The 22,647-nt window shown below is 35.8% G+C and overlaps 1 protein-coding gene across 8 annotated transcripts in view; it reads left to right on the top strand.

The window, feature by feature from the left end:
• Nars2 (asparaginyl-tRNA synthetase 2, mitochondrial) overlaps window positions 1-22,647 on the top strand; it is a 140,991-nt gene that overhangs the window by 16,566 nt on the left and 101,778 nt on the right. For all 8 annotated transcript variants that reach the window (XM_021725133.3, XM_040284998.2, XM_040284999.2 and 5 more), the window contains one exon: window positions 5,665-5,745. In XM_021725133.3, the coding sequence (XP_021580808.1) occupies window positions 5,665-5,745 (81 nt within the window). The remainder of the gene's footprint in view (window positions 1-5,664; window positions 5,746-22,647) is intronic.

The raw sequence follows: 22,647 nt of genomic DNA, 5'->3' as shown, positions 1-22,647 counted from the left end.
ATCTTCATGAAGTTTTTTTTTGTTTTTTTAGCAGTATTGGTACAAATATTTTTCTGTTATTTCCCTCTTTTGGGAACTGAAATTATCCATATATTAGTGCATTGATGTTATCCATAGCCCACTGATGTACTTTTCTTTTTTTAAAATCCTTTTTTCCTGTGTTTATTTCTTTTGGATCTTTTCCCTCCCTTTTTGATGGTTTCTATTGGTTTTTCTTTATGCTTACTAATCTTTTTTCCTATCCAGTGTATTTTTTCATCTGAAACATTATACATTTCATATTTATTTTTAAATATTTATTTTTTAGTTGTAGTTGGACACAATATCTTTATTTCACTTATTTATTTTTTTGTGGTGCTGAGGATCGAACAGCCCCTACATTTCATATTTAGAATTCACTTTGGGCTTTTTATTATTATTATTCCTTTTGTGTCTACTTAACTTTTTGAGCATATGGAATACAGTTTTAATTTGAAAACCGTTTTTATGTCCTTTTAATTTTAACATGTCAACTATGGGTCAGTTTTGATTGATGGATGGATTAGTTTCATAGCTTATATTTTCCTGTCTTTTTGCATATCTGCTGATTAATGCCAGACATAGTGAATTTTACTTTGGGTGCTGAATATTTATAAAGCTTCTTGAGCTTTGTTCTGGTATGCAGTTGTTAGTTGAAAACTGTTGATCCTTTTGGGTCTGCTTCTATTTTTTGTTTAGAAGGTTTGGAACAGTGTTTAGTCTAGTACTAAGTATTTCCTGCTACAAAGTACTATACCTAGTACCTTATGAACTGAGTTTTTCTAATCTGGCTTGTGAGAACATCCAGCCAGCATGTAAACACTGTGTGCTGTTCCCTCTAATTTTTTCAGTTCCTTCCCCAGTTTTGGATAGTTTCCTCCATGTAGGCACTCATCAGTTCTCTACCTAATACTCCTGGGTGACCCTCTGCAGATCTCTGGAGTTCTCTGTCCAGTTCTCTCTTCTTTGATACTATGTCCCATGAACTTCAGCCACATTGGTCTCAACTGTCTCTCCTCTAATTAGGGAGTCTTCTGGGCTTTACCTTATCACTGTCTCCCTATGCTGTGACCTGAAAGAGCTCAGTATCATAAGCTGGCTGACTGGTAGGGCTCAACATTCGCTTCCTATCCCTCAGAGATCAGTATCTTTTTTTTTTTAATATTTATTTTTTTAGTTGTACACAATACCTTTATTTTACTTATTTTTATGTGGTGCTGAGGATAGAACCCAGGGCCTCACATGTGCTAGGCAAGTGCTCTACCAGTGAGCCACAACCCCAGCCCCAAATCAATATCTTTTATTGTCTTATATCCAGTATCGTGAAAATCATTGTTTCATCTGGGTTGCTTTTTATTTTTATTGTTTTTTTTTTTTTTTTTTGCTGTATGGTTGTTTCAAGTGGGAAAGTGATTCAATTCCTGTTTCTCCATCTTGGTCATAGATATGTATTATGTGAATATTAAGCATTAATTTTAGGGTTGTTGGTGTTACTCAAGTGGGTTGCTGTAATGAATAAAGACATTTTGTCTCATCTCTGCTTTTTAACCATTTCCCTCCACCTAGGAAAGCCATAGGGGAATGTGGTCAACAAATTGTTGAGTTGAAGGGCCCCTCCTCTCATGTCAGTGGGAAGGCACCAAAAGGCCAGGATGATATCACAGAGAATACTCAATGTTATTTCATGTGGTTTTGGAACTTGGCCCTTGCTCCTTCTTTAGATTCAACTAATTTCCCCTGGTTGCTTACCAACGTAAGCTATATCCAAATTCATGCAGTCCCAGTCCAGCTGTAGCTCACCAAGAGAGTTCATGCTCTTTAGAAAGCTCCATTAGCTGGGCACAGTGGTGCAAGTCTAAGTTTGAGGTCAGCCTTAGCAATTTAACGAGACCCTAGCAATTTAATGAGACTCTATCTCAAAATCAAGAAATAAAGCTGGCACAGTGGCATATGCCTGTAATCCCAGCAGTTGGGGAGGCTGAGATGGGAAGATCAAGAGTCCAAAGCCAGCCTCAGCAAGGGCAAGGCGTTAAGCAACTCAGAGAGACCCTGTCTCTAAATAAAATATAAAATAGGGCTGGGGATGGGGCTCAGTGGTTGAGTGCCCCTGAGTTCAGTTCCTAGTACCAAAAACAAATACATAAAAGTTAAGAATAAGAAGTTCCATCAGAGTTAATTTTGTTGAAACTGACAAAGAACACCATGCCTTTAAGGCACCTACTTAAAGAAAAATAAATCACATTATACAATGTTATCCCATTGTAATTTGAAAGGGTCTGTTTACATATGCTCTCAAACTTTCTTATGTAACTTCCATATGGCTTTTCAGTAGTGCTTGAACCACACAACCATAAATTCTGTTCAGATCTAAAAATATAGTGTTTCAACAGTTGATAAAGTGGACCTGCTTTAATACTAAAACAATTTTATGGATTTTTTGGCCACAAGGTGGTAGTATTGGCAATCTATTGACAAGTTAGACTTCATCTCCTTCATACATTTCTTTATTACTTGAAGCCTTAACAGATATGCAAATAATTAAATAAGAGGATAAACTAGAAAATGTAAAGTAAGAAAAGTGCTTGAAAATAATTTGAATTTTAACACTATTGGTGATAGTTATAGAGGTAGTGTCATTCTATGTTATCCACTTGTATGTGAGACATTTAGGATTGACTTGTTTAAAGTAGTCACTTGTAGCGCTCTTAGGACATATAAAATAATAATTACATATCATCTATTTGGTACAGTTTCTTCTACTTTAAATTCCCTAAAAGATGTTAAGCTTTAAAATGTAAAATTTTCATACATTTCAACTTTATCAATAAAAATTGAGAAATGTAGGAAGAAATAGAGACTTGAGAGGTACTTTAAGTTAGGATGTTTTGAAAATCTAGAGTTATCTTTTGGTTTTAGTATTGAAAATATTTTGTATTTAACTTGGTTTGCTCATAAAATTGACACGCATGCCATGTGCTAAAACTTGGCTGTCTATGGTCCTCAAAATGAGTCATTTAGAAGAGCCAAATTTTTCAAATAACTGAAGTTTTTCTCTTTGGGCCCATTTTTTTCTAAGTGTTCCTAGAATGGATTGCATGCTTGCCTGTCTTTTTCAAATGAAGCAGTAAAAGACTGCTGTGCCTTTCAGGGCTTGTCTCCTCTGGATGGCAGTCCTTCAGAGCCTGCCATGGAGTGGAGTGGTTTTAAACCCTGTGTTGGATGGCCTGTGTTTTGGAGTGCTTTTGACTGCTTTTTATGTTTTTTTTTTTTTTTTTTTAATGGGTTTTTTTGGACTCCTCTTGCTGTTGATTTTTGTTGCCAGTGGCATGCTAGTGTCTAGCAATTACTGTCACATTTCTGTTGGTGGTGATTAAATAATGATATTTATTTCAGTTAAGTGTAAAGGGAAAATATTCACTAATTTTCTGAGTGATGTGTATGGGCCTTAGTATGTGAATTTTGTACTTTTTGGATGCTCAGAACCTTCTAAAATACCTGTTTCTAGAATGTGTATCAAATTGTTTCAATCTGGAAGTGGCAGGTGGAGTCTAACAATTGGGTAAAGCATTTACTTCCACTTTTGGCTCCTTTTCTGGCCCTCATACCTCTATTTAGAAACCCCTTTGTTCTGGGGTGGTATAAGTACCTAACACTGGTAGCCTCTCTGGAGCAGATACTGACAACATTCCTCCTTTCCTTGCTCTTGACTTTCATTTTATCTGTTTTTCCTCCCACTTTCTCTTTTTTGGACTTTGTGTACACTGCTTTATTGTTCTTTCTTTGTATTCTCATGTATAGCTCTTTGGTAATGTTAGAGACTTCAATAAGCTTTGCTAGCAGCATTAAAGCTTAAAAAGCTATAGTAACACATTTTGTAAAGGTTTGACGTTAGTTAAGTATTAAAAATGGTTCCTACTCCTGTGTGACTTTTGTTTTGAATCCCATAATTATTGACCTCAGGTTTACAGTGCTGTTCCTGGTGGCATTTGACCAGTTCTAACTTTGATAATTACATTCAACCATTAAAATTTTTTCCTCTCGCTCTACCTCCCCTTCCCCACCCTCATTTCCTTTGAATTTTTCACTTCCTTTCTTTGTTTACTCCACTCATGCTCATAGTTGCTTACATTCATGTGGAATAAATGATTCATGTTCATAATTCTTGGCTCCTAGGAGATAAAAATTTTATGAAGTAATATTATTGATTGTATTTCCATGGTTCTCTATGATGTGCTCTGTGCAGCACTTCTAGGCACATTGCTCTCAGGTTAAGTACATATTTGAATACTTTCTGGGGCTTAATTTATAGCTTCACTATTTAATCAGCCTATATCATAAGTCATTGGCTAAATATAATTATAAAAGTTCATATTTGGATGTCAATCAATGGAAGGGTAACTGATGTGAAACAGCAATCTGTATATGGGGTAAAGTTGGGAGTTCATAACCCACTTGAATCAAACTGTGAAAGATGATGTATTAAGAACTGTGTAATGTTTTGAACGACCAACAATAAAAAAAAAAAAAAAGACTACCAAAAAAAAAAAAAAGTTCATATTTGGGAGATCCCTGACAATGCCTGGAGATGTTGTATTCTACTGGTGATAGGCAGAATTTAGCATAGATGTGAGTGTATTGTATTGATTTCAAGGCTAGAATTTTGCATTAAACACATGCTATTCTGGCTTTGTATTACAAATTTATTTTTAGCTACCTTCTACATCTATACTGACTATAACCTTTGCCTTCATACATAGTCACAATGAAAGAAGTGTAGCCTTGAAGTTGATGGGTTATTTCAGTCCTACTAGCAACAGCTTTTGTGGTTTACTAATGGAAGTAGTCTCAGTTTTGATGGGAAGAACTGCCGTTGGGTGCCTGGTGATGGATGGACTTGATGCTGCTCAGAATACTCTTCAGGCCAAGGAAGTACACTGTCTGTGCTACATGCAGTGATTGTGCCATCGATCGAATGACAGAGACTTCCCACTAGTCATTTCTGCCTCTCTTGCTATGCATTTCTTTAGTCCCTATTAGCCTTAATTTTTCTTTTTGATGGTTTATCACAGTTGAGGTTTCATTCCCACATAACTGAACTTCATATTGATTGCTTTGTATTCCCTGAATAATACGGGCAGCATTACTATGCATTAACCTTGGTTGAATATGTGTGTGTGTGTGTGTGTGTGTGTTTGTGTGTGCGCGCGCGTGCGCACGCACGCACGCACGCACGCGTACATGTACATGTGTATTTGTTGAACCAATACCAGTAACTTAAGAGAAGTAGAAAATGAGGGAATAGCAATACAGAGCCTGAGCGTGGGGTTACAACCCTGGCTTAGCCACTGACTATTTATGTGGCTTTTGGCAGTTTACTAAATCTCTCAGGGACTCAGCTTTCTTATCTTTGAAATAAAGATACTGGAGAACTTAATTTCTAAGTCTGTTCCAAATCTAAAAAATTTTGTGCTTCTGTGCATAGTAAAATACTCAACCATCTTTCAATAGCCTCATATTTGGAAGGTTGGGGGGATTTGATGTGCCATCTCAGAGTTCCATTTTAATAGTATAACAACACAGTATATATTCTTGGAATTTTTTCATGTGCAGATATATTGAAAAGAGTGTTTTTTCTTTTCCTTCCAGAACAGTGGTTTTGTGCACATTCATACTCCAATAATTACATCCAATGACTGTGAGGGGGCTGGAGAGCTTTTCCAAGTTGAGGTGAGTTCTATTTCCCATCTTGGAAAAATATTGTTGTTTGATATTTTTCTCCTGAGGGTTTGTTTCAATTTATTTATTTATTTACTTACTTACTTATTTTTGTAGTGCTGGGGATTTTGCATGCGAGGCAAGCACTCTACCAACTGAGCTATATCCCTAACCCCGTTTTAAATTTAATAAGAAGACCATAGGTAGCACCTGAAATTGATTGTAGTAATTCTTAATACATTACAACTGCTCTGACTCCCTATCCTACTAGCCATATTACTAATACTGTGACTAAAAGGAGTGAATTTTTAGTTTAGTACTCTACTTGCTTTCCTTAAGCCACTGAAATGGTTAATTAGAGAAATTTAGAGATTAATAAGGATTATAAGATATTCTGCAAATTCAACCATCAGTTGATGCTTGAACATAAATCATGTTTTTAAAGATGGATAAAAGGGCTGGAGTTGTGGCTCAGCAGTAGAATGCTCACCTAGCATATATGAGGCACCAGGTTCCATCCTCAGCACCACATATAAATAAATAAAATGAAGGTATTGTGTCCACTTACAGCTAAAAAAAAGTATTTAAAAAAATGAATAAAATAGAAAAATTACATTTTCATAAGAAATGATTTGTGTATATACCCCATTAAGGTTTTTAGTTTAATTCTTTGTTTAACAACCATTTTTGGATTTCCTACTATGTGTCAGGTACTGTCAGCCTGCCCTTCTTGCAGGAAAAAAAATTTTTCCAACTTTTCTTATAGTCAGTTGAAAGCCTTTCATTTATTAGTTTTACAGCTGAAAAGTCATTAGCTAGTCACATACTGATGGACAAAGAGAACTCAAGTGATGAGTTGTGCTTTTTGTATTTTATTTATTTGCTGTATTCTTTAACTCTAGTAAATATTAAGGTGGTTCTTTAAACATTTGGTTGATTTTATTAGCTGACAAGATGTGTATATAACTGCTTTCTCAATTTTAGGGCTTTCTGGCTCTTGATAACCATGCTTTCTCTTTATATTTTTGAACAAAGTTTTCATTGTAAAATGTTGTCCTGATGTATTGAAGTCATTATTATTAGGAATAGTAATCAAATGTTGTCTTTCTTCATACTTGAAGAAATCTGAATGGTAGTTAACCTTCTGGAAAAAGCAGAATTAAAAAACCTGTTGAATATTTAAAGTGGAAGTGTTAGCATCTATATATGAGTTCAAAGAAGTTAGCAAATGACAAAATAATAGTGTTATTCTAAAAAACATTCTTTTCTAGGGGTTTATTTTCTCTTGTGAATATTGATGTGAAGAAAAATTACTTAACCTTAAATGCATTTCATGATCCTTTCATCTAAACTATGGAATGTTAAAAAACAGAGAGAGGAATTTTACATAATGGAATTAGAGTACTAGAAAGACATGCTCTTGAATTCATTGATCCTACTATAGTCAGGGTCTAGATCAGATTTCAGCATCTGTGACTTTTGTGTTATGTATGGCCTGCTATCTTTGTTTGGATACCAAGACTCACCTTTTGCTCTGCTTTTGTAAGCAGTATTTTTTCTTATTCTCACCTCATACACCTTACACACCTGTGTCCTTACAAGATTCATTCTTAATTTCCTCCTGGCTACTAGTAGAGGCATAGGGGTATGAATGTTGGCAACCACTTTTTAGGAAGTGGGTCTGAAGAAGTGGAACTTTTGTATTTAAATTCTTGAATTCTTGCTTCTCTACCAGGTGTGGTGGTGCACAATTGTAATACCAGCTATTTGGAAGGCTGAGGCAGGTTCAAGGCCAGTCTGGACAATTTAGCAAGAAGACCCTGTTTTAAAAAGAGCTGGGGACATAGTTCAGTGGTTGAGTGTCCTGGGTTGAATCCCCAGTACCACCCCGCCTCAAAAAAAAGAAAAAAATCTTGCTTCATTTAACAGCCTTCTTTTTTCCTATGACAGCATTGAAGTGTCAGTAATCATTTTTAAGATAAAAATGGCTAATAGAAATTTAGGTTTGAAAGTATCAGTAAGAGGTGACCTTAAAACCTTAAAAAGTACAGTAAGAACTTAAACTTCTAATACTCTTATTGAGAACTGAATATATGCCTTATCATTTTTGTTTTTTTTTCCACATTTCCTCATTTATGACTGTGGATATTAAGATTTGGGGACCACTGAGTAGATGTAAGAAGTCACATTCAAGGCATTTATTTGTTTTTCAGCAGACATTTGCTACCTCTGTGTTCAAGTGCTATGCTAAATGTTATGAGGGATAGAAAGACGTAATTGAGATTCTTGCCTATAAACCTGCTGACTTGGCAGGATTTGATAAAGTAAGAAAAATGCTTTTTTTTTTAATCCTTGATATTATTTATCATGCATTTACTATTTGTATACTTTTTCCTCTTTGTCTTAAGGTCCTAGCTAAGTTTCCAAAATTATGATTGGTTTTTACAATCCTGAAGCAACTATAGACTGTTCCCAATTTAGGATACTTCAACTTACTGATTTTTTAATGTCATGATGGTACAAAAATGATAGGCATTCAGCAGAAACCATACATTGGTTTTGGTTTTGTGGTGCTGGGAATCGAACACTGAGCTACTATTCTCCAGCGCAGAAACACCATACTTTGAATTTTGAATTTTGATCTTTTTCCCAGGCTGTCAATACTTGATACAAATATTCTCTCATGATGTTGGGCAGCAGCTGCAAGCCACAGTTTCCTGTCAGCCACAGGATCTTGGGGATAAACAACGATACTCTACAATGTACTGTGTGGCTCGGCTGTGATGTTCAGTGTATTAGGAGCATTGAATACATTTTCAATTTATGGTATCTTCAATTTATGATGGGTTTATCAAAGTGTAATGCCATCAGAAATTCTGACGTATCTATAATTTGTTTCTGAGAAGATACAAGAGAAGGCAAGAATTAGAGCTGTGGCAGACTAGAAGTTAATGAGGAATAGGTGGGACTATATATATTTGAGGTTACAGTGTTACCAATTATAAATGATATGAAATCTATAGCAAAATATTGTCAGGGAGAATTGAGTTGGTCAGAAAAATCTTAAAAATGAACATGTGATTTAACTATATCTTAGGGAAGGTATTCCCAGTAAGGGGAACAATGTGAGAAGAATTGGAAAGTTGAGCTGAAGGGGTTTTATTAGACTCTGAGTGAACAGATTTGAAGGTTCATATTGGCAAATTATAGAAAATAAAGGTGGCTAGCTTTAAGAATGAGATTATGGAGCAGTTTGGGGTTTTTGTTGTTGTTGTTGGTGGTTGGTTGTTGTTGTTTAAGGAAAAAAAATGTTTTGAGACATGTTTTACATACTATAACATTTACCCACTTACATCTGTACCACTCCCTGGTTTTTAGTATATCCAGAAAGTGGTGGAGCCATTCACCACTTTGTAACTTGAGGGCATTTTCATCACTCCGAAATAAGCCAATGTATTTATTAGTAGTCTCTTCTCATTCTTACTCCCAGCTCTGACCACAAAGCTACTTTCTATAGATTTGCCTCTTCTGGAACACCTCATATAAATGGATTCATATGACATATGGTCTTTTGCATCTGACATCTCTGACTTAACACAGTTTTTGAGGTTCATCCAGGTTGTATATGTGTCCTTTCTTCATTCCTTTCTATATCAAACTGGTATTTCATTGTGGGGATGTACTATTTTTTTAATCCATTTATCAGTTAATGGACATTTGTGGTGTACTACATTTTACCTGTTACGAGAATAATACTGCTGAGAACATTTATAAAAAGATTCTATGGATGGAGATAAACATTATCTCATTTGTTTTGGAAGAAATTTAGGGGTAATATGGTAACTGTGTTCAACATTTTGAAAAATTTTCAAACTATTTTCCAAGGAGGCCATACCATTTTACATTCCCACCAGCAGCATATGAGGGTTCTAATTTCGTTGTATCATTGCTTATGCTTGTTATTTTTTATGACTTTGATTTATAGTCATCCTAATGAATGCAAAGTGGTATCCCATTGTGGTTTTGATTTGCATTTGCCTAATGACTAAGGGTATTGAGCATCTTTTCACATTGACCATTTATATATCTTCTTTGGAGAAATATCTAAGTACTTTGCCCATTTTTTAAATTGGGTCCTTTGTCTTTTTGTTGTTGATTGAGTCACAAGAATACTTTTATGTATTGAACATACAAGTCTCCCCAACCCTCAGCAGTGTAAAGGCTGTGATGTTGCCCTCAGGCACAGGCTTGATGTGCCCACAATCACCCAGAGATGGCACTTCTTTGGACAGGGTTTCCTTTGGCTGTTTCTTCCCCTGACCACATGTAGTGTGATTGCTCCAATGTTTTAACAGTGTCCTAGAGCATAAACTTTATCTCAAACTGATCCAGTCAATTTCAAACTCCTTTAAGGGGATAGTTTTCAAAATCAATGTGTGAGATTTATTGTGACCTTGAAAGGGCTTTTCTAGCTCTTCCAGTATGTCTCTGGCACACCGATAGATCTACAGTTTAACCTTTATCTCCAACGGATCTGCCAATCTCTTGATTGCCTTTTACCAAATCACCAGTGTTGGAGAGAACCCTTCAGTTCGAGAAGTTTTCCACACTCTTTTGCAAATAAAGTCAGTGCCTTTGAGGGGGGATCCAACCTCTATTTTATGGCCTGATACCCTGCCCAGGCAAAATCTTAGAGCCAGAGCTCTAATGCTAGAAGCATGGACAATGGATGAGTCTCTGCGTGACATCTTGATTTAGAAGCTGAATACTCAGTGGAGGGAGTGACAGCAGCCCCAGGTCTCCTGGGCTTGCCTCTGCTCACCTGGAAACCATAGCCCATGCATGGTCTGGGGACAGAGCCTTCCACCTTGGATTGGCGTAAACAGAACCTTTGTTCTTGGCTATATCATCCTGGAGTGGAGTTTCTGTCATGCCATGCTGTGAGGGGATTAGGAGGGAATGGGCTCTGGCTCAAACAAAGCAGACACCTTAGTCCTTATCAAGTTTTCGTAGATTTTCCTGAATAGATATTTCTTTATATACTGCATGCTTTTAGGATCATGGCCAGAGAATTTAAATGTCTGTTGTTGTTGTTACTGTTCATTTTAAAAAACTTTTACCAGTTTCACAGAGGAATGGGTCTAAGAAGCTTCCCACACAAACATACCAGAAATTAATGGGTCAAAAAAAATAGTCAGTTTTTGAGCGAGGTTTTTGAGTGAGGTGGCACACACCTGTTACCCCAGCAACTCTGGAGGCTGAAGCAGGAGGATCACAAGTTCAAAGCCACGCACAGTGAAAGCAAGGCTTTAAGACAAGGCCCTCTCTCTAAATAAAATACAAAAACAGGGTTAGGGATATTGCTTAGTGGTTGAGTTGAGTGCCCCTGAATTCAATCCCCCACCTCCCCACACATGCACACAAAAAGACTAGTCATTTTTTGACTTGTTTTTACTACCAGGATCCTCAATTTCCTCACTTGCAAAATGAGAATAACACTGTATTTATAGGTTGTAAGGTTTAAGTGGTTGATATGTATGAAAATTTCAAAGAGCTAATTAAAAATAAGGAAAATAGTATACAAGATCAGGCTGATGTAAACACTAGCATTTCTTCTTTCTAAACAAGTGTGCATTCTAGAAATGATAGTAAGAAGTTACCAGCCCTCAGGAATTTGGGTTGTTGTAAATTTTATGGAACATATCATGTTTTGGATTCTGCTTGATGTTTTCACTTTTTAATTATTCTAACCCATTTTCTTTTAAACTTCCCCCCACCCCTCCCCTGTACTGGGCCTTACACTCTTAAAAACTTTTTAGATGATATGTAGGCTAACACAAGTCAGACCTCTTCTGAGAAAAACAGAACAAATAAACCACTTTTTTCAGCTAACATTAAACTCTTTATTTCCAACTCCTGTTGTACTCTTGTATTCAGTTACAGTGGCCTGTTTTAAGATTCCATTGTTTTTCAAAATGTTTCTTATTCATCACTTTGTTTCCCCATCTAGATTTTTTTTTTAAAAGAGAGAGTGGGGGGGGGAGAGAGAGAGAGAGAGAGAGAGAGAGAGAGAGAGAGAGAGAGAGAGAGAGAGAATTTTTAATATTTATTTTTTAGTTCTCGGCGGACACAACATCTTTGTTGGTATGTGGTGCTGAGGATCGAACCCGGGCCGCACGCATGCCAGGCGAGCACGCTACCACTTGAGCCACATCCCCAGCCCCCCCATCTAGATTTTATATATGCTTCTTTGGGGGAAAAGCTGAGTACTTCCTAGAACATATAAGTATTTATTGATTGATATCTCCCCCACCCCACCCATGTGTCTGGCCTTGAACTTGGAATCCTCCTGCCTCAGCCTCCCAAATCACTGGGATCACACACGTGTGCCACTGTGCTGAGCTAATTAATAATTTCTAAAGACTATTTTAGTTTTGCAGAACTTTCAACTTTAAGATTAGTCATTTTCAATCCTGTTGAAATGTCTGTTTCTACTAAAGAGGTTCAGATTCTACATGTGAAAAATGCCTAACCCTTGAACATGTTGAGGAAGATAGACTCTCAATTACATTAACCCTGGGGAATGGGATCTACTCTTTTACATTCTTTGAGTTTTTTATCCTATTCATATATTACTTTTAAAAAAGATAATATATGTAAAAGGTACACAATTCAAAAGTGAGAAAAAAAGCACAAAGTGAAATGTCAGATTCCTCTCTTCCCAATTCCCAGCTGTCCTGTTCCTCCTAAGTAATCATTGTTAACCATTTCTTATTTAGTCATCCAGATATATTGTTTGCTTACACAAAGATATACAAATCTTTTCATATATTTATTTATTACATATATGGTAGCTTACTAATTACAATGCTCTAGGCCTTCCTTTTTTATTTATCAGTAATTCCTATTGCTCCTTCCAAGGGTGTGTTTTGTTCCAGTGTATCAAGACATGTGTTTTAATGCATTGACCATATTCTTTTACTCATGGAATTTGTTTCCATTCTTTTAATATTATCGGTAATGCTGCATTGAATATTATTATTTTTTTTAAGAGAGAGTGAGAGAGGAGAGAGAGAGAGAGAATTTTTAATATTTATTTTTTAGTTCTCGGCGGACACAACATCTTTGTTGGTATGTGGTGCTGAGGATCGAAGCCGGGCTGCACGCATGCCAGGCAAGCGCGCTACCGCTTGAGCCACATCCCCAGCCCCAGAATATTATTATATGTACTCAATTTGCACATGAGTAAATATAGTTATAGGGTTCTAAAAGTCATTACTGAGAAGAGATACGTATTTTATATTTTGATTGACAATTTGTTCTTTATAGAGGTTGTACTAGTTTTTATTACTGCCAGTAATACATGAGGGGGTTATTTATATGAATCAGCTTTCAGAGTATGTTACCAGTTTTTTAAATTTTTCTCAATTTTAATTTGATATGTTACTTTTTAATTTATTTATTTATTTATTTATTTTTGTGGTGTTGGGGATTGAACCCAGGGCATTCTGCATGCACCGCAAGTGTTCTACTACCTGAGCTATATCCCCAGCCCTATTACTTTTTAATTTTAAAAAATTTAATTAAAAGAGGAAAAGAAAATACCACACTGGATTCAGAGAAGCAAGTTTGTGTTCTAGGACACTGACAAAAGAACTGATTCAAGAAGCTATTGTGCTCCTGACCATGTTGTGTTTTTGCCACTTCCTCTGTGAAGTGAGAATCTTGTGATTTAACACCACTCCTAAAAGAGAAAAAAGCCTCAGATTGTGAACTGATGGAGCCTGGGGCTACTTCTTTCCAAAGACTGAACTATTTCTTCCATTCCACATATTCACCAAATGGAGTACATTCTTAAAATGATTCAGCCACACAACTGGACTAAAATTATAGGATTGATTCATCCTATAAATATTTGTTAAGCCTCCTTTTTTTTTTTTGTAAAAAGTGCTTTGCTAATGCTTTTTGATTTACAAAGTTATTTCCATTTTCCCTCTCAACAATGTGAATTTATATTTTTAAGAGAAAAACAAGATCCTACTATAGTAAATGCCACCCAAACAATGTGAATGTGAAAGCTAGCCATATTAAAACCAAACTGTGAGCATTCCAAGGATATATTTTAAGTCAAATCCTTATAAATATAAAAAGATACTATGAAATATGAATCTATTTATCCTTGGGTTCATAATTTTAAAGTACTTCTTATTTTATTTAGATACCAGCATTTAACCTGAGAACAGATCTAAGCTAAAAGCAATATCCAGCATTGGTATAGTATGTTATTAAGTCAAGTAATACTTGCATATAATTTTACTATCATTTGTGTTGCTTCACTCATGTGTATGTATGTTATACATATCATATATAATATGTAATAATATATAATGTGTATGTGTGTGTATGTGTGTGTACCACTAAACAGAAGGAACTTATTAGCTGTAATAACTCAAGGAGAATAAAGAAAGAAAAGTAACATTTATTAAATACCAAATATATTTTAGGTACCATGTCAAGTTCCTTTATTTTACAGATAGATAGTATGTGATCTCTGCAGCAAGCCTTTGAAGTAGGAATTATTTGTCCTTCAGTGGGGCAGAAACAATATGTTTTCCTTGTACATCATACCTAGTTTACTGATAGGTGCTATAGGTGCTCCATAAATATTCATTGATGGATTATCATTGTTGTTTTAGATGAGGAAACAAGGTTCAGAAAAACTTGTCAAAAGTCATGCAGTAAAGGGCACAACTGTATTTTAAACAAAATCTATTGTCTGTAGAGTAAATAGATTACAGACAACTCTGAAGAATGAGTGCCTCACTGAAATAAAGCTTCCTTGCTCTTTCTTTTGGGTCACTCTTTACACATAGCCTTTTATATTCCCAAGGGAGAAAAGATAACATTTACTCAGCCTACTGATGGCAGCCACTGTACAGTACTGCTTTTGTTTGGTTTGGTTTTTGTTTTGTTTTGCACAAGTAGCCTATTATTAATGCTTAATTCATTTGTATTAAATATTGTAGATCTCTCAAATAATGCAAACTGTGTAGACAGTTTAGAGTACATACCTATGCCAGTACTGAACTTAAGAACAGGGATATTATTAGTACCTTTCATCCCCCACTTCCCCATTCCATCTCTCTTCTCCCATTATCTTGAATTTTGTGTTTATTTTTCCCATGCTTTTTCTTATTTTAAAAAGTTTTATCACATGAATGTACTCCTAGGCTAAATATTTAGTTTTGCACATTTTTTAGTTCATACAAATGGAATCATAGCTTTTGTGGTGAGGTTCCCCCCCTCTCAGTACTATGTTCTAATTAAATCAGAATCTCTGGAAATAAGACTTAAGCATTAGATTCTGGGTGATTTCAGTATACCTTCCATGGTGTACACAGGGTGGGGGAAGTGCATGTTCTTAACTTCAGCTTTACTAATAAATAAATCCAAATTTTCACAGGAAGGGAAGAAAGAATTTAAACTCCCACCAGTAGGGTATGCTGTTCCACATCCTTGCCAACATCTGCTATTTTCAAAATCTTTTAAATTTGCTAATCTCATGGGTAGAAAAAGGAACTTTAGTGTGGTTTTAATCTGCTTTTCTTGGATAACTATTGAGATTATGAATCTTTTCTTATGAATATTGGCCATTCATTTCCTCTTCTGTAATATTTTCTGTTGAGTTGTCTTTTCATAGAGATTTGTTTTCACATTCTGGATATTACTAATCTGTTGTTGATGGTGTTATGGCAGATGTCTTCTCTGAGTTTGTGCCTTGCCTTTTTCTCTATACTATCATTTAATGAAAAGAGTTCTAATTTTAAATGTAATCAAGTTTTAGTCTTTTATGGTTTGTACTTTGTTTAAGAAAACCTTTCTACATTACTTCCTAAAGTTTTGTAGTTTGTACATTGAATACATAGGTCTTCCAGTTTTCCTAGAATTTAGTTTTGGATATTATAAGTCTAATTTTTTTTAAATGGATAACTAATTATTTCAGTACTATTTATTGAATAGTTCACTTCTGTCTGGTGATTGGAATGGCCAGCTGTATCACAAATCAAAATTCCACTTATGAAATATGTCTATTTCTGTATGCTCTGTTCTGTTCCATTGGCTTATTGGAATATCCCTGTGCCATTAGCTTACTGTCTTAATTGTCATTGCTCTTCGATAAGTCTTGACGAAAGGAAGACAAATCTTCCCTCCTTATTTTAGGAGTTTCTTGCCTATTCTTAATTCTTTCCCCTCCATATAAACTATGGAATTTCTTGCCAAGCTTTGAAAAACTCTATTTGACCTTTAACTGGAATAATATGGATTATATAGAACAATTTGGAAAATGTGGTGTTTTAATGGTAATGAGTCTTCTGTCTCTGGACATGATATATCACTTTGTATACTTAGGTTTTCTTTAGTGGTTTTTCAATAGAGTTTAATAATTTTCTTTATCAAGATTATTAATATTATATTTATTTTCAGGTACTTAATATTGTCTTTTGGTATAAATGTTCCGTGTGCCGGGTACAATATTCAATATATGTCTATTAGAAAAAGGGTGTTAATTGTATGATCAAATCTACAATGTGCTCACTGATCATTTTTTAAAATATTTTATTTTTTAGTTATAGTTGGAAACCATTATTTTATTTATAATTATATGGTGCTGAGGATTGAACCCAGGGCCTCACACATGCTAGGCAAGTGCTCTACCACTGAGTCACAATCCCAGCCCTAATTTATTTTTATTTATTTACCTGTCAATTATTGATCTGTTATAATCCTTTGGTATATTTTTTAGTTTTTTCTCATAGTGTTTGCTCTTTATATTTTTGAGGCTATGTTATTAGGTAATGCAAGTATAGAATTGTTTCTTGATTAATCATCCTTTATCATGTAGTGGCCCTCTTTTTTAGCAATATTTTTTGCCTATGTTTTATTGTCTGATATTCATTTAACCATGCCAACTTGTTTGTTTCTACTGTGCTGGACAGCTGAACCCAGGGCTTCATGCATGCTTAGGCAAGTACTCTACCACTGAGCTATACGCCTAGCCTCCAACTTGTTTTGATCAGTATTTATCTGATAGTTTTTTACCATCATTCTTACTTTTCTTGTAAACCTTTCTTTGTCTTATGTTGTTGATATGTCCTGAAAACAGCATACAGCTCAGATGCTTTTCAAAATTAAATCTGAATCTTTGCTTTCTTGTTGGATTAACTTAATCCTTATTGTGATTGCTTATGCATTTGTTTTTTTATTTAGCCATCTTATTTTGTGCCTTTTTTTTTAAAGTAAATGCCCCCTCCTTTTTTTGTCTCCTTTTGAGTAAATTAAAATCTTTTTTTAACTTCACTTCCTCTCCCCCTCCCCACCTTAGAACACTACTGATGGGGATAAGGGAAAGGGAGAGTTTAGGGCAATGATTCTCAATATTTTTTTGGTACTATGGTTTGAACTCAGGGGCACTTAAGTACAGAGTTACATCCCCAGCCCTTTTTTTCCCATTTTATTTAGAGACAGGGTCTCACTGAGTTGCTGAGGGCCTTGCTAAGTTGCTGAGGCTGGCTTTGAACTCGTGATCCTCCTGCCTCAGCCTCCTGAGATTACAGGCATGCACCACCACACCTGGCGATTCTCAATCTTTTTTTCTTCTAATCAGTTATACATAACAGTAGACTGCAGGATAGTAGAATCAACTTGACTGCATATTAAATTTACCTAGGAACATTAAGAAGTGTGAATATCTAGATACTACCCCCCAGAAATTTGTATTTAATTGGTCTCAGATGCAGTGTGAGCACGGAAAATTTAGAAGCATACTAAAATGCTAATAGAAAATCAATATTGAAAACATTAATGAACTAAATTGAACAATAACTAAATATAGACACAGAATTGATAGGCTAGGTGATTGTGATCAATACCTTTTTTTCTTCTCAAACTTCTAGCTTCTTTGCCTTTACCAATGAAGAGAATTCATTAGCTAGTTAATTTTTTTTCCTATTACATAGTAGTATGCACAAATGAGTATTGGGTCCTCTGTTGAAGTTTATAGTTTTTTTTTTTTTTTTTTTGGGGTGGTGCAGGGGATTGAACTGAGAGCCTTGTGCATGCAAGGCAAGCACTCTACCAACTGAGCTATATCCCAGCCATTGAGAAGTTTATTTTAAAAATTGTTTAATTAAAATAAGCTGGTCCTCAAGAAAAGTACAGTTTTTTTTATCCACAGACAGAATAATTAAATATTTAATTGGGTTTTACCTTTTATAATAGTAATTATACAGAATAATTTATATAGAATAATTAAATGTCAAATCATGATTTGCTTTTTGTAAGTGCTTTAAGAGAGCTTCCTGACAAGGAAAAACTAGGTACTGGGGTGATCAGAGAGATGTCCACAGGACCCTTTTTGATGTTTCCGTCTTTGATTTTTGTCTCAATTTTGTCTTTTACTATCTTTTTCCAAAATTAGCCACATTCACCCCAAATCCCTTTCAGAAAATTAAATTAGTAGGAGTTTGGATTGTGGTGAGAAGCAAGCAGATAAAGTGAATTATTGATGCATATCTAATTCAGTAGTTCTAATTAATATTGAGTACCTAAAATGTTGAAAATATAGTACTGAACAAAGTACACAGAAGTCTTTTTCCTTGTGAAATGTACATCCTTGTAGAAGGGAAATAAAAAAATTAAAAACTAAAATAGAGAGTATGATAGATTTTGTGGTCACTATCTCCAAAGATTGCTTCCTAGCTAGCATACTATGCTTCCTAACATTTGTACTCTTCTCTTGTCCCCACCTACACTTAGGTTGGGCTGGTTTTGTATATCCTATAAAACATGGTAGAAATAAAGTTCCTTGTCTAGGTCATAATCCCCACAGCTTCTTCCTTTGTTCTTCTGCATCATGAGTTCTGGGAGCAAGTCACTATCATATGAGCATTCTGGCTATTGGGAGGCCATCATCCTTTGAGCACACTCAGACTAGTCATGTGGGAGGCTATGTGGTCACATGCCTGGCTAGCCACCAACTGTTTGAGCTCTACCATCTGAGGTAGTACACTTATGATGGGAGAAGTTACTTTGAATATCTAGCTCATTAGAGGAGCCTCAGATGACTTCATTACCAGAACTCATTTGAGTAACCACATACAGAGAATCCATGCAAGAACCACCTTGCTAAACCCAGGCAATCCACTGAATTGTGAAAGACAGCAATAGCAAGACAGTAATATTGTTTTAAACCACTATTTTAGGAGGATTTTGTTTTACCAGGCGGTAGGTAATCAGAACAGATAAATGAGTAGTACTGTAGTGAAAAGTATACTGGGAAAAAGAGATTGAGTGGGGAGAGCATTCTAGTTTAAATTGGGTGGTCAGGGAAAGCCTTGCTAAGATGTTCAAACAAAAACGTGATGATATGAGGAAGTAAGTAGTGTTGGTAACTGGGGAAAGAACATTCCAGTTAAAAGGAGTAGCAAGGGGCTGGGGTTGTGGCTCAGTAGTAGAGAGCTTGCCTAGCACCCATGAGGCCCTGGGTTCGACCCTCAGCACCACATAAATAAATAAAATAAAAGTATTGTCTATCTACAACTAAAAATATATATATTAAAAAACTATTTTAAAAACAAAAGGAACAGCAAGTACAAAGTCTCTGTGCTAGAGCTACCTGAAAGTTTCAAGAAATAACCTCAAAGGCAGGTGTAAATTGGAGCATAGCGAAAGAGGGCAAGAACAGTGGGAGCTGACGTCATACACCACCTAGTGATGTTTATGTCAGAGACATACTGCATATATGATCTCATAAGGTCTCATAAGATTATATTGGAGCTGAAAAATTCCTATCACCTGGTGATATCATATTGTTTATGTGATGCTAGTGTCAACAAATCTGCTGTGCTGCCAGTGATATAAAAATGTATTACATATACAATTATGTATAGCGTAATACTTGGTATGGTAATAAGTAACTGTTAAATGTTTTATGTATTTACGTGTATACTCCTATTTAAAAAAAAAAAAACATTTGCTATAGCTGGGCACAGTGGTGCACACATAATCCCAGTGACTTGGGAGGCCAAGACCAGGAGGATTGCAAATTCAAGGCCAGCCTCAGCATCTTAGCAAGGCCCTGTCTCAAAGTAAAAAGGGGCTGGGGATGTGGCTCAGTGATTTAGTGCCCCTGGGTTCTATCCCTGGTACAAAAAAAAAAAAAAAAAAGTTAGATGGGGAAAAAGAGGCCACTTCAGGTGGTCAAACTATGTCTTCCAGGTTTGTAGAAGTATACTTGATGATGTTTTCGCCATGATAAAATTGCCTAACAACATATTTCTTAGAATTTGTCCTCAACATTAAGCAACAAGTGACTGTATAGAAGGTTGGAAATATGTGCAGATTATATATGGCAAGCGATTCATGTTCAACTTCATTAGGTGCAACACTTTTTAAAAAGTAACAAATATATTGAAATAATTCCTTTTTTCTCTAAAGATGAAATATCAGTATATATCATGAACTTTTTGTACACATAAATAAAAGTACAGTGCTTACTCCTTAATAAAAAGAAGAAATAAGTATCAATAATGTAATTAGTGTTTTTCATTGTGTAGAAGAATATAAGTAATCTTTATGTAGAAAGTTTATATAGTTGCTAACTGATAGCTATAAATTAAGGCTCATTATAGGTGTGTTATGTTGGTATCTCAGATACCATGAACAGTTTGATATTGGTAGTGTGATAGCAGGAGCAAATGTGACTCCATTTTGTTTTATGACTTCATCCTGTAAAACATCCATGCCAAGTAGACGAGTCATGACTGGAGCAAGCTGTTCTTTTCCTTTTGCTATAGAAACCTTTAAGAACACGGAACTATCTAATGGGGTATTATTTCTGTAACTAGGGTAACTGGGCTCTGTTTCTGTAACTAGGGTGACTGGGCTAACTGATTGGTTAGGCTTCCCTCCGCTTGACTGCACTGTCCCGCTTAGTAACCTGGCTTGCTTGCATTGGCTAGAGCCCCTGAACATCCCTTTTGCGGTTTTCAGGCTTATAAGGAGTGCCCTTGCAATTGTTCGGGGCTGATGGGGGAACAGCTTTATGTTCTGGTCAGCCACCACCAGTGTGCTTCAATAAAGGCTTGATTCGATTATATGTGAGTGGTCTGGAAGTCAGTTTATGAAACCCTGGGATGAAGCTTTAACTATAACACTTCTATTCAATATAGTTCTCGAAACACTGGCCAGAGCAATTAGACAGACAAAAGAAATTAAAGGCATAAAAATAGGAAAAGAAGATCTTAAATTATCACTATTTGCGGGTGACATGATTCTATACCTAGAAGACCCAAAAGGGTCTACAAAAAAACTACTAGAACTAATAAATGAATTCAGCAAAGTGGCAGGATATAAAATCAACACGCATAAATCAAAGGCGTTTCTGTATATCAGCGACAAAACATCTGAAACGGAAATGAGGAAAAACACTCCATTCACAATATCCTAAAAAAAAAATAAAATACTTGGGAATCAACCTAACAAAAGAGGTGAAAGATTTATACAATGAAAACTACAGAACCCTTAAAAGAGAAGTAGAAGAAGATCTTAGAAGATGGAAAAATATACCCTGTTCATGGATATGCAGAACTAACATCATCAAAATGGCGATATTACCAAAAGCTCTCTATAGGTTTAATGCAATGCCAATCAAAATCCCAACGGCATTTCTTGTAGAAATAGATAAAGCAATCATGAAATTCATATGGAAAAATAAAAGACCCAGAATAGCAAAAGCAATTCTAAGCAGGAAGTGTGAATCAGGTGATATAGCGATATCAGATTTCAAACTGTACTACAGAGCAATAGTAACAAAAACAGCATGGTACTGGTACCAAAACAGGTAGGTGGACCAATGGTACAGAATAGAGGACACAGAGACTAATCCACAAAGCCACAACTATCTTATATTTGATAAAGGAGCTAAAAGCATGCAATGGAGGAAGGATAGCATCTTCAACAAATGGTGTTGGGAAAACTGGAAATCCATATGCAACAAAATGAAACTGAATCCCCTCCTCTCGCCTTGCACAAAAGTTGACTCAAAGTGGATCAAGGAGCTAGATATCAAATCAGAGACTCTGAGTCCGATAGAAGAAAAAGTTGGCTACGATCTACATATTGTGGGGTCGGGCTTCAAATTCCTTAATAGAACACCCATAGCACAAGAGTTAATAACAAGAATCAACAAATTGGACTTACTTAAACTGAAAAGTTTTTTCTCAGCAAGAGAAACAATAAGAGAGGTAAATAGGGAGCCTACATCATGGGAACAAATTTTTACTCCTCACACTTCAGATAGAGCCCTAATATCCAGAGTATACAAAGAACTCAAAAAATTAGACAGTAAGACAACAAATAACCCAATCAACAAATGGGCCAAGGACCTGAACAGACACTTCTCAGAGGAGGACATACAATCAATCAACAAGTACATGAAAAAATGCTCACCATCTCTAGTAGTCAGAGAAATGCAAATCAAAACCACCCTAAGATACCATCTCACTCCAGTAAGATTGGCAGCCATTATGAAGTCAAGCAACAACAAGTGCTGGCGAGGATGTGGGGACTGGTGGGACTGCAAACTGGTGCGGCCAATTTGGAAAGCAGTATGGAGATTCCTGGGAAAGCTGGGAATGGAACCACCATTTGACCCAGCTGTTGCCCTTCTCGGACTATTCCCTGAAGACCTTAAAAGAGCGTACTACAGGGATACTGCCACATCGATGTTCATAGCAGCACAATTCACAATTGCTAGACTGTGGAACCAACCTAGATGCCCTTCAATAGATGAATGGATAAAAAAAAATGTGGCATTTATACACCATGGAGTATTATGCAGCACTAAAAAATGAC

Source organism: Ictidomys tridecemlineatus, chromosome 4, assembly GCF_052094955.1.
Source record: "Ictidomys tridecemlineatus isolate mIctTri1 chromosome 4, mIctTri1.hap1, whole genome shotgun sequence".
Taxonomy (NCBI): domain Eukaryota; kingdom Metazoa; phylum Chordata; class Mammalia; order Rodentia; family Sciuridae; genus Ictidomys; species Ictidomys tridecemlineatus.
Note: the sequence above shows the minus strand (reverse complement) of the source record. Positions and strands in the feature narration are given on the sequence as shown.